At 46.8% G+C, this 12,329-nt stretch overlaps 1 protein-coding gene across 1 annotated transcript; it reads right to left on the minus strand.

The window, feature by feature from the left end:
* Positions 1–8,696: 8,696 nt before the first annotated feature.
* On the minus strand, positions 8,697–12,184 carry LOC105188781 (mucin-5AC). Its single transcript, XM_025300474.1, has 6 exons — positions 12,115–12,184; positions 11,719–11,804; positions 11,377–11,640; positions 10,659–11,109; positions 10,252–10,350; positions 8,697–9,710 (listed from the first exon to the last, which is right to left on the minus strand). Exons 1-6 carry the CDS (start codon positions 12,182–12,184, stop codon positions 9,523–9,525), a joined length of 1,158 nt encoding a protein of 385 aa, XP_025156259.1. The 3' UTR covers positions 8,697–9,522.
* Positions 12,185–12,329: the final 145 nt, after the last annotated feature.

Raw genomic sequence — 12,329 nt, forward strand, 5'->3', positions numbered from 1 at the left:
CATCTCTCGCGTACAGCCGCGAGACACCGAGCGTCGCTCGCGCGGAAATGGCAAGAGGCGGCAGCGTGCTCACCGGTGAGATCTTGACACAGAGCAGCGCTTTGGACGCGTCATTTGACGCTGATATCGGCGCGAACTTATCTTACCGGTTCCGACGCGAGCGAGCTCCTTCTATCCGGTTTCTCCTGGAACGAGCGGCGAGGAAATCGTGAATGGGAGCTAATGAAAGCCGCTTCCGCGGCGACCCTCGTTATATTAGACGAAACGGCCGCGCGGGGAGGACGGCGGGCCGGCAGGGGTTTCGCTTCTCTTCTTCCTCTTATTTCTCTGTCAAACGAGTTCACGCGCGCGAGAATGACGTATTTTTTGCAATTAGATGCAATTAGGAGCTGAAAAAGGTAAAAGGAGCGATGTTTGTTTTTACATCGACGCGCCAGTCCCCTCTCGATCCAGTTGACACAGGCTAAGAAATTAAGTCAATATAGGCTTGGGGCAGGGGGAGGGGGCGGCTCGGACCATCTTACGCCTCAGTTAATTCAGTCCGCTTTGTGCGGCCCGCTAATCAGGCTTCACGTATACACACGCGCGCGTGAAAAGTTCGAAACGGTTCGGCCCAACGTCAGCGATTCGTCGTCTCGCAATTTTCGCCAGCAGGAGCTCTCGAATTTCCGTCTCAGCGGCAGGCGGTGGACCACGGATTTTTTCACCTTAATTCTCTTCCCCCTCCCCCTCCCCCCCCCCTACCGAGATTTCTGTCGATCATCGGTGCCAGGAAAATCCGGAGCGCGCCGCGAGCTCTCAACGCTTCGTTCTCTCTCTGAAACGCCGCCGCTGCTATCGCGAAATATTACAACGCGAGATTAAAGGACAGAAGATACGTTGAACTTCGCCACCGGCCCCGGCCATTTGTCGACCGGGACGTTCGTAATCTCGGCTGGGAAGTCCGGGAAGTTTTCAACGTAACTCCGCGGTCGCGGCGTATCCTTCGCTCGGTGTCTCGCTCTCGTGAAAGGTAAATTAAAAGAGCGACGGGGAGGACAAGGAGGAGGAAAACGCGAGGTACGCGTCGAATCTGACTGCACTTTCGCTCCGCGACGGAACCCGCGAGAGAACGTTGACGTTGCCGCGGATTAAGAGGAACACGGCGCGAGTGGGTCTCTCGCGCGTAATTTATGCGCCGGGCGCCAGCCTGCTCCGTCTTCCTTTTCGGAAGATACCGTTTTCGCCCATAAATCCGTCCATGCGTTCACGGGACCGCGCGCGCAGCCGTCGAATCGCGTCCGCGAGCCGTTTGATTCCCCCTCGCCGATAAATCACGCTTATTCGCGTGTCGGATTCGACGCGCGCCCTGTTAAGCGCTCTCGTATTTCAGGCATTAAAAGACCCAAGATTTGCGCGGGGATTCGCGAGACAGAGAGATCCATCGCGCGCGATGGAAGACGACGCGCATCGTTGCAGAGTTGCGAGCTCGCTCGAGTGAGCCGCCGCGCCGGCCGCGCCGTGGCGGATTTTATTCACTCACGACGAACGAAAGTCACAGTCGCGCTAATCGGCGAATTATCGGCTGCTTTCTCAGCGTCCTCAGCGCTGATTACTGCATTCGTTGAGTAGCGCGAACAACGTTGGACGCTTTGACAGCCTCGGTTGATATCCGAAAGTCGAGTGCGAGACAAAAGCCGGCGTTCTCGTTTGCACGCAAGCAACGAAATCGATCGCCTGAGGGCGATCGCGTCGGCGTGTCTCTCGCGAGATTACTCGTCGATAAACGCGCGCGTCATTTGTCAACGTCACAGCGGTCATAAAATATCGCGTTGTTTGCGCGTCGCCCGGCGAATAATTCGCAAATATCCGTACTTTCGCCCCCTCGCCTCGATCCTTTCGCCGCGCGGCTGCCGCGTCGCCGTCGCCGCCGTGAGTCTCTTTGTTTCTCCGACTGCAGCTCCGAGCCAGATGCTCGGCAACAATAACGCCTTTAATTACCGTACGCAATTAAAATCGTTTCCACGGGCGAGCTGGTCCCCCCCCCCCCGGCATTTGTGCGACGCTCGGCACCGAATGTCGCGCGTGGCTGCAACTAATGACAGGCGAAGAGTGAAAGAGCGCGCTGCCTGAATGAATAGACGGTTTGACGGCTCCGAGAGATCTCTGCCGATCTCTCCGTGAGATGACAAAAAATATTTCATCTTTTTGCGATTCATATCGCATCACGATCGATCAATAGCAAATGCCGAATTTTTAATAAATTTTTTAATATATATTTTTTAATAAATTTTTTAATATATACATGTAATATTTTAGTATTTACATATATATATATGTATATATATATATGTGTATATATATATATATATATATATAATTATCTATACTTTTATTTTTTATCTACAATTGTTTACTTTACGTTTGTTATCTGTTTTGAATATCGACTCGGTATTGACAGCCATTGTCGAGATTTTTCGAGCAAAGTACGTGCGAAACCTCGTACTTCGTACATGACTAAACTTCCAGCGTTTTCTATTTTTTAAATATGCAATTGGGGAGGGAAGGGGAGGCAGCTTTCTGTGACGATATATCACGCATCGAATTGTACACGTAACGCGTGTCATGACAAGAGTACTCGCGAATAATATGAACGTGTTCCGCGCAAGATGCCGAGGAAAATGGTGCTTGAATCGCGTCCGTACGTTGATTTTTCGCAGAAATACAGGCGTCCGAAGAGTTTAAAGTTTTCAAAGGCGCCGCGCGGTCCTTCGCTGGCAGCGCGCCTGATACATTGTAGTCCGACGCACCGTGCACTTGACACCTCCCGGTCCGAGGGCGCGCGCGAGCAAACGAACGAGCGATGCGCAACATTGTAGCGGCGGGCCTCAGTCCTCGTCGATTGTAAACGCCGCTCGTCCATATCTTCACGTAGAAGAGTCGCAACGACGTCGGACAAATTGCATTCGAAAGCCGGGAGCGTCCCGCTCCTGTGATTGAACGGTCGTTTCTCGTTTATTACTTTGAAAAGTTTAAAAGATTACGTTGAAAAATCGATTGACTTTTCCTCCAGTTGAGAATACGTCTGCGATGAAAAGCGTCACTTCGAGTTTGATTCGAGCGGATCGGGAAGAAATGAGAAACGAATTTCGTCAGACTACTATAATAAATTAATTGCAGTTGCATTTTGTACTTTTCGGTTTATGCTTACGTGATATATACGTGCTTTGACCGTTTAAATAGATTTGTTGCAATTTAATTTGTCGCCTCAGCGTCGATGTAGTTTCGCGATCTCGTGTTTACCTCGCTCAAATAAATCGCTGTGAATATATTCTTAAACATTACGAATCACATTGTGTGAATGGACATGCAATGACTTGCTGGCTCGATAATAATAGCTCACAATTGGATGACGAATTTTTGGCCGAAGTCTGACAGCGGTAGATGGGCTCTGAGCGTTGATTCCGTTATAACGTTTAACTTTCTTACATGGATCTCGACGTCCTCTTTAACTCGCGAGAGACTCGCCGCTAAAAGTACGGAAAACGTCATTTAACCTTATCATTTTGCATATACCGCTATTAACTGTTCTCTTATGCATAGCGCGCGGAAAAATACACGCATTCTCCGGTGAACGGGCGAGAAATGACAGAATTAGCAAGTATAATGCGAATAAAATTTTCTAATGGAAGATAGAGAGAGAGAGAGAGAGAGAGAGGGAGGGAGAGGGAGAGGGAGAGGGAGAGATGGAAAAGGGATTGCGGCGGGGATGTAATATTGCAGGAAGAATGGAAATGCAACACATCGCGGTGGGAATACGTGCGAGGAAAGTGTAATACCTCTCACGTATTTATCCTTACGTAACGGGTCCTTCCGTTGCGTTAAATTTTCGGTGTCAGTGTGTCATACATCGCCAAAATTCGTGACACGTTTCGCGCGACGAGGTCATGGCAAAAGAATTTGCATTAGTATACGTTACTCTTAGCGTAACGAAAAACAACCGGTGACGAATTTAACGTTGAATTTCACTTTTTCGACTTCCTCTCAATTTCAATATATAAGTGACGTACTAATTAAATGTGTAACTACTTTGGAGCGAATATTGCTATGGGCGGACATTAACAATCGAATAACGTCCAACGAGTAAATGAACAAATGAAACAACAAACAACTTCCTGCTTTCGTAATCTCTTTTAATAATAGCCTGTATCATGCAGCATCTCGTGATCCTCCGTTGATCCTTCAGGTCGAACGGTACTTGTATCCCGGTGAAACCCAGAGATCTCGATTTTCGAGGAATCTCACACTTTTGGTGTCCGCCGCGCGAAACAGCGCGCCTTCTCTGACGAATCGCCTGACGCCGCGATTTCTTCTCTGCCGCTTCGCTTCGCGAAACGCGTCCGTGAGATCGCGGACGATAATCCGTCGGGCAGTCCGTCACTGCGACCACCGCGTGAAACGCGAGGCACGAGCATCAACCTGCAGAAATATAACCGCTCGTATGAGCGCGGAGCGCGGCGGAAAATTCGCTCCTTCGCTCGTCGCAATCCGAACGCGCTTCCCTTTGACGTGCGTACGCGCGTCGTAATTTCTGATGCTCCGCGGCTAATCTGGCATGACCATAATATACGCGCGGCGAACGCATAACTGAAAGATGAAATATTCCCCGCGCGAAAGCGCCGGACCAGCGGTAATAACGCCGTAAACCGTTGAGTGCCGAGCGACAACTCAATATGTTTCTATCAGGCTCGCTTTTCTGCGTGCGCGCGCGTTGCCTCGCGTTAACATCAAAGCGACGCGCCTCATTTCAATGACGCCACACACACACATACACACACACACAACGCGTAAATCTGCCCCGAATCTTTTCCGCCGGTTCTCCCGCGGAATCGCCGCTGTCGCCGTGCATTCGGTTTGCGCGCAGCTGGCGGAATAATTCACCGCGTCGAGATGGAGTTACGTTCGCATGCCGATAACGCTTTGCTGCCAAGTCGGCGTTAATTGCGTTTAGGGTTTGCCCACAACATATAGTACGAGCGATACCGTAGGTAAAGCCTCCGGGGTTTTGCTAATTGGAGTCAAACCGTGCGCAAGCACCGGCGGTAAGCAGCGCTTCTCAACTGACGCGCGGAGGAAATCGATCGTGCGAGAGTGACACGTGTCTCAACGAGCTCTCGTAACCTCCTCGTAGTCTTCGTCGTCATAATTTCTTTCCTCCTGCGTCGTGAACAAAGAGAGACTCGGCAGAGACTTTGCAGAGACGTTGCGCACTCGCGAGTTCCAATCAACGTTTCTGTACCTCGTTCTCCCGCGACACAGATTCTCCTCCTCGTTCTTGTCCTGACGCGAAACTGACGCGGTACATTTAACGGGAGGCGATATTATCCCGAGAGAAGAAGACCTGCGAGACCGAGACACGTTCGATCGGAAATTCGTTTCTCCGATCAGGCGCGTCTCGCGAAAGGATTCGGAAATCCCGTCGTAATAATAAGAAAGAATCGACGTCCCGACGCCGCGCGCGCGCCGTGACCGTTCTTCACGGACAGATTAAGGAGCCCGGGACGAGCGACATAAAAAGCCCCGCGACTCTTTCCATCGACAGCGGCGAAAAAAGGAATGAAGAAGCTCGGCGGGGGAAAGAGCGAGGTGATCGAGAGGCTAAACGGGGGGGTATCTGCTCCCAACAGGCAGCGAGCACTGCTTTCTCAGCCGTAATATTGGAAGTTTACGAGGTTTGCCGTAATCGAATCTCGTTATACGGCCACGGAGGGCCTTTGGCAATCTGCTCGAGGGTCGACGCGACGCCGACGTCGTGCCGCGGAAATGCGAGTCTTACCAGAAGCGATGGACGATATAGAGTACGGCGGCGTTTCGAGCTGAATCGTCGCTTCCACTGAGAACAAAATGGAACCTCTCTCTCTCTCTCTCTCTCCCCCTCCCCTCTCTCTCTCTCTCTCGCTCCTGTCGAATTGTTAGTAGTGTAGAAACAAAAGGATACCTTATCCGACATCTCGACTGAATCGCGATCAGACACCGTGGCTAACGCATCAGCGTGTCAAAGAGATCGAAAGCGCGACGTGTTCCACGTATCGCGATTACATCGAGCTTAATATGTCGTCGCACAGCTAAGTAGAAACTGATTCTTGAGTTTCGGTCACACATACACACACACACACACACACACACACAGCGAGAGTGCTCGTAGCCGTGAGTTTCAAGGCGAGATAATGAGCGGAACGCAACGGTGGTTACATTACCTTCGCCTTGTGCCGGCTAATTAGTTTACGCGCGCATCGAGGAACTAATTATCCGTCCCGAATGGACTTTCGTTTACGATCAATTTCCAGCGTAAGGTGCAACGACCGTCTGGCGATATGCATATACAGCGGGAAAGTATAATCAGAGGTAGATTAATGCGCCTGATGCGCGCGAGCTTCTTTGGGCGAGCGATTTTGGACGTCACCTTTTGGAGAGTCCTTAATCGCTGTGACGTGTGCGCACCGTGAGTTTGCTCTTTCTTCTAAATATGCCAGGTGGGATACGGGATTGAACTAGTTTCTTATTTTTTGTGCGTCGCATCCTAGATATCTGCACTCGTGCTGAGGCACGAGTTCAGAGTGCCTGTGGGAACTCGCGAAGTGTAGCGAATGAAAAAGCGGCGGAGAAGTTATTGGCACACCGGATTAATTAGGCTCGCCGCGGCCGCCGAAAGTTTCGCCCATTATCGCGCAGAAGGGCTTGCAGCGGCGCTTTTTCAACGGCCGCTTTATTAATGGAAAATAATGCGCACGCCGCAATACCCCTGACCGGGAAGGAAAGGGGCGAGAAATTGGTTGCCCCTGGCCGTATATTGCATAATATGTGGGAACTAGGAGATGAAAGTCTATGGCTGTGCGATATGTCGTGATATGAGTTTATAAACAATGTAAGCAGAAATCGCGCGCGCGCGCGTAAGGAACGTTCATCGCGGTTCAGCTACGCGAGATAACGGTTTTCGCCGGATAGACGTCTTTGCGCACGATTAATAAATTATGTAAATCACTTTACGTTGCCCCCTCTCCCGTTACTCTCTTTTTTTTTTTACATTTCGGTCATTTGTCAACATGTTAGGTTCTGACACCTCCAGCACTAGAAATATTACAACCATTCTTAATTCCCATTCTCGTTTCGAGGCGACGAGTAAAAACTCGCGCGTTTTTATGATGATCTAAATTTTTATGGTAGTCAGTCAAGACGCTCGCGACGAGAGAATTCTCATCTCATCTCGTCGTCTTATCTGAATCTTACGGCTTTTTTCTCCGCGAGAATCATATAGTATTTTCCCCGGCCCGCTAGTGTAATGAAGGTATCGAGGTAAGAGCAGGGCAGCATCTCGCGAGGAGAACGTTCCATCATGAAAGTGGATTACTTTTATGCAATTTCGTTGCGTAGCCAGCCAGGTCTAAGACGTTACAGTTAGATCCGCGCTTTATCGTGAGGCGTATAAGAGGAGCGCCGCAAACGCTGAGGAGGACACGTAGTCTTGAGAATTTCTTCGCTCATTGTGATTCGCGAAAGGAATAAGGTCTCGTCCGCGCTCTTCCTGGTGCATCGCGGCGGAATTTCCCACACACCCAGTCGCCGGCCGCGGCCCAGTTTTGCATAACACAGGGACGAAGGAGCGCGCTCTCGGATGCCACAAGTTGAAACACGCCGTAGAGAGTAACGATAGAGAGAATCTTTGGAATTGGGTCTGTCGTCAAATACCGTCCGGCTTTTGCTTCTTGCAGCGTTACTTGTAATCATTCCATTCAATCCTCGAGTAAGGATGAGACCCTGAAATTCATCGTACACCTAAACTCATGTGCGTCCATTTTCTATGAATATGTCCGTATTTGTAAACATTTCATTAACTTGTCACATATGAGACAATATTAACGTAGATCGCGCATCAGCTGATATTCATTCACCTCAGTGATGTTTGACTCAGTGACGTCGGGAGTAATAACTATTAATTGTACGATCGCTCGTGGGACTTATCTTACTGAAAGACATCGCTACTATGCGAGCATATACTAGTAATACCGCGAATAATCCCTTGCGCGATCAGGAGACAAGACCCTTTCGGCAAACATTCCTCTCAAGACTGAGCCGCAATTAATCAAATCTCATTCTTTGGAAACAATCACCGTCGTAGCTTGAGAAAATACCGCGAGTGATGTTTCTCGAACGAAATGCAATATCCGCTGAGGCACACGAGACTCGGGGATTGGCGGCGAAATTCGCCCCTGCCAACTGCACGGAATTATCCACGCGAGCGTAACGCAGTTCCGTTTACTGCATCCGGTAACGTCGTCGTAAATGTCCTATGGGTGTCTTGAAGCGCAAATAGAGAATTAGTGAGAGGACTTGACAAGAGACTCTAAAGTATTCGTTGTCGACTGACTGAACGCTCGTCTAAATATTGATTGGGTGCGAGAGCGCTTAAAATTAATAAGAAATTAATAAGAATTAAAATTAATAAGAAAGAAAAGAAAGCTTAAAATTAATAATTGATAAGAAAAAAAGAAAGTACGTACTATTAAATTTTAACAATCGGAAGCTTCACGGTGTATAAAAGCACGCGGTGAATATTACAGCAACAAGCACTGTATAGAATAATGTAATATATTATTGATATTATTACACGGCGAACGTTAAATAATTAAATAACGTTAAACAAGTAAATAACGTAACGGTATTAAGTAATAAAAAATCGTTCTGCTTTGACGTGCGTGCCGGTGGTCACGCGACCTTCGTAATCACGACGAAAGAATACTACGCGACTTAATTAAAATCGTTATAACAGTCCTTGATCAAGGTGAACACATAGATCGGGCGATATTTTATTTTCCTAGTAACACTCAAGATATGGGAAGTAATCATTTTTAATAAAGAACTTAATTGAACGATCGCACGTAATGTTTGTCACTGAAGGATGTTGTTTTAATTACGTTGAAACCCCGTAACATTCTTGTTGTCAAGATGACACTTTCTCAACAAGTATTCCTTTCAACTAAAACGCAATTAATCAAATCCCATTCTTTTACAATAATTACCGTCGTAACTTAAGTATAGCGTCGCATGCTGCTTCTAATTTCTCTAAATTGTGTGATCGGGACACTCTTTCTAAGTGTCCAGGATGGCTAAACACACAAATAAAATATATAATATACTAGATTATTTTGTAGGGAAATTATAGCACGTAATGAGAAAAGTGCTTATTTTAATTTCGTATTTTATTGGTAAAATATATAATATCTTACGTTTTTATTTTCACGGGTAGTGTTTGCTCCATTTTTTCCCATGTTACATATACAGTAATAACCGCTACAGGCCGCGTAAATTCTCGCGTCACTTTTGACTTACCAATCTGCTTAATAATTTCAAAAAGACATACTTTTATATATCTATAAAAATTTTATTTAACGTATCCGTACTCGTACCGAAATAATGTTGTCAGTTATAAAAGAATGGATATGTGCATGTTTTTTTTTAAATCAAATGTTACAAGTTCAAGAGCTACTAAAAATCTTTAAGAGCGGACAAAGTCGCCCATGACAGCATCAGGTATCCCAAAGTTACCATGCTGATCGACACTGTATTGGCGTTGTTACAAAGATTCTCGGTGCACATTTTACACTTCATATTTTCCTCGCACTGGAAGTTGGAAGGAGCACATCCACGCACGATAACATCGTGGTCACCAATTTCTAAACAAAAAAAATATGATTTATTAATATTTATCTTGTTTGTTGATACGCAAGCGGAATGCGTCTAAGATGTAAAACAGTAAGACATTAATGTACAGTAATAAATGTACAGTAATAAATGTATACATAAATGTAATGTACATTCTCTCTCTCTCTCTCTCTCTCTCTCTCTCTCTCTCTCTCTCTCTCTCTCTCTCTCTCTCTCTCTCTCTCTCTCTCTCTCTCTCTCTCTCTCTCTCTCTCTCTCTCTCTCTCTCTCTCTCTCTCTCTCTCTCTCTCTCTCTGTTGAAGCAATTTCTTGATTTATTGCAAAAGAGCCGCGTATTTTTATACATGGATTATTTTAATGATATGTCGCTTTGCTAATTTTTTCCATGTTGCAGTAGAAAGTTGATTCAAACTCAATCTTGTCGTTTTAATGACAAGATAGATTATTTCAAAGAGAAACTGGAACTCTTATGTTTATAATAGATATGATGTTTTATGATAATAAATACAATAGAATATTAAAACAGAATTGTGGAGCAATAAGGATACTCACTGCTTTCAATTGTGATACAAGTCGATGTTATTTCATCAGCATACGTTCTCGGTTTACCAGAAAGTATGCTTCTGCGTACTCTATTAAAGCTCGATAAATCTGAAAAAACAATGAGTACATCCCAGATATTATATATTTCGCACAGATTTTCCCTAATAATAAGATTTATATAAGCCAGCGTAATAGCTTTAATAATTTTTACATGTAGAACTTTTCGATCATATTTTATTCTGAATATATACTTGTGCAACTTTAAATTATTATGTAACTGATTTAATTAATATGTGCCAATGTTATAAAGGAGAAGTTACTTTTTCAACGTACAAAGTGACATAAATTAACAGAAAAGCAAATCCGATTAAAAATTTAGTTTAATATCAAATAAATTATTTTTCACGTGGACTTACGTTTTCTACCCGATGAAATTTTTCTTGCAAACTGATTGTTTTCTTCACTCTGTTTTTCCCCTTCATCCCCCTTGTCTGAATCATTCTTAGTGGTGATTGTGGACTTGGTGGCGGTGGTGGTTGTGGGCTTGGTGGCGGTGGTGGTTGTGGGCTTGGTGGCGGTGGTGGTTGTGGACTTGGTGGCGGTGGTGGTTGTGGGCTCGGTGGTGGTGGTTGTGGGCTCGGTGGTGGTGGTGGTTGTAGGCTCGGTGGTGGTGGTGGTTGCGGGCTCGGTGGTGGTGGTTGTGGGCTCGGTGGTGGTGGTGGTTGCGGGCTCGGTGGTGGTGGTTGTGGGCTCGGTGGTGGTGGTGGTTGTAGGCTCGGTGGTGGTGGTTGTTGTGGGCTCGGTGGTGGTGGTTGTGGGCTCGGTGGTGGTGGTTGTGGGCTCGGTGGTGGTGGTTGTGGGCTCGGTGGTGGTGGTGGTTGTAGGCTCGGTGGTGGTGGTGGTTGCGGGCTCGGTGGTGGTGGTTGTGGGCTCGGTGGTGGTGGTGGTTGCGGGCTCGGTGGTGGTGGTTGTGGGCTCGGTGGTGGTGGTGGTTGTAGGCTCGGTGGTGGTGGTGTTTGCGGGCTCGGTGGTGGTGGTTGTTGTGGGCTCGGTGGTGGTGGTTGTGGGCTCGGTGGTGGTGGTTGTGGGCTCGGTGGTGGTGGTTGTGGGCTCGGTGGTGTTGGTTGTGGGCTCGGTGGTGGTGGGTGTGGGCTCGGTGGTGTTGGTTGTGGGCTCGGTGGTGTTGGTTGTGGGCTCGGTGGCGGTGGTGGTTGTGGGCTCGGTGGTGTTGGTTGTGGGCTCGGTGGTGTTGGTTGTGGGCTCGGTGGCGGTGGTGGTTGTGGACTTGGTGGCGGTGGTGGTTGTGGACTTGGTGGTGATTGTGGGCTCGGTGGTGGTGGTGTTTGTGGGCTCGGTGGTGGTGGTGGTTGTGGGCTCGGTGGTGGTAGTGGTTGTGGGCTTGTTGGTGGTAGTACTTGTGGACCAATCTTCTTCTTCAGTAGTGGTAGTAATTCTTTCTGTTGTAGTCGTCCATACATTTGGACACTCTACGTCTTTATTTGGTGACTTGATACAAGATTCATCTTCTATCGAGTTACATGAATAACATTTCAATGCCTCCCCTGAAAAAAGGATAAAAGTAACAAAATAGAAAGAAATTACCTGTGCATGTGATTATATCAAAACGAAACGAATATATGCATATATTAAAGAAGGTTTTGTATAATTTCACTTACTTAATTACATATGGTTTTCCATTTTATCGATTCTACCTATTATATTACCTATGCAGTAACTAAGAACGACTATTATAACCACGATGCGAGTTTCACTAGTTTACAATTGAAAGTTTCTTTTTATTCTGAAGAACAATCGTCTCACTTGTGAAATAATTAGCGATTAAATAAATTATAAAAAATTCCTATTGGGTACCTGGGTAAACAATGGCGAGTTCGGTCATCACTAAGGTGATGATCACGTAGGGGAGATTTTGCTTCACCATCTTTAGTCCGGCTTGATTTACGTCGGATCGGAAACTGTCACTGTATCTCGAGAAGTCAGGGTATACTTTCCAGCGTTATCATCGATTTTCGTCATATAGCGCTAACTGTGTATTATCGCGTTGTATTATCGCAAGCACAGTCTCC

This window comes from Harpegnathos saltator, unplaced genomic scaffold (genome assembly GCF_003227715.2).
Source record: "Harpegnathos saltator strain DR-91 unplaced genomic scaffold, Hsal_v8.6 scaffold37, whole genome shotgun sequence".
In the NCBI taxonomy this organism is placed as follows: Eukaryota; Metazoa; Arthropoda; class Insecta; order Hymenoptera; family Formicidae; genus Harpegnathos; species Harpegnathos saltator.

What these genes read in the sequence shown, in the direction of transcription:
- LOC105188781 (XM_025300474.1), bottom strand. Translation starts at nt 12,184, where the DNA reads ATGGTGAAGCAAAATCTCCCCTACGTGATCATCACCTTAGTGATGACC. An exon ending in ACTCGCCATTGTTTACCCAG is followed by an intron (nt 11,805 to 12,114) that starts GTACCCAATAGG and finishes TCCTTTTTTCAG; the next exon opens with GGGAGGCATTGAAATGTTAT. An exon ending in TTGTATCACAATTGAAAGCA is followed by an intron (nt 9,711 to 10,251) that starts GTGAGTATCCTT and finishes TTTTTTGTTTAG; the next exon opens with AAATTGGTGACCACGATGTT.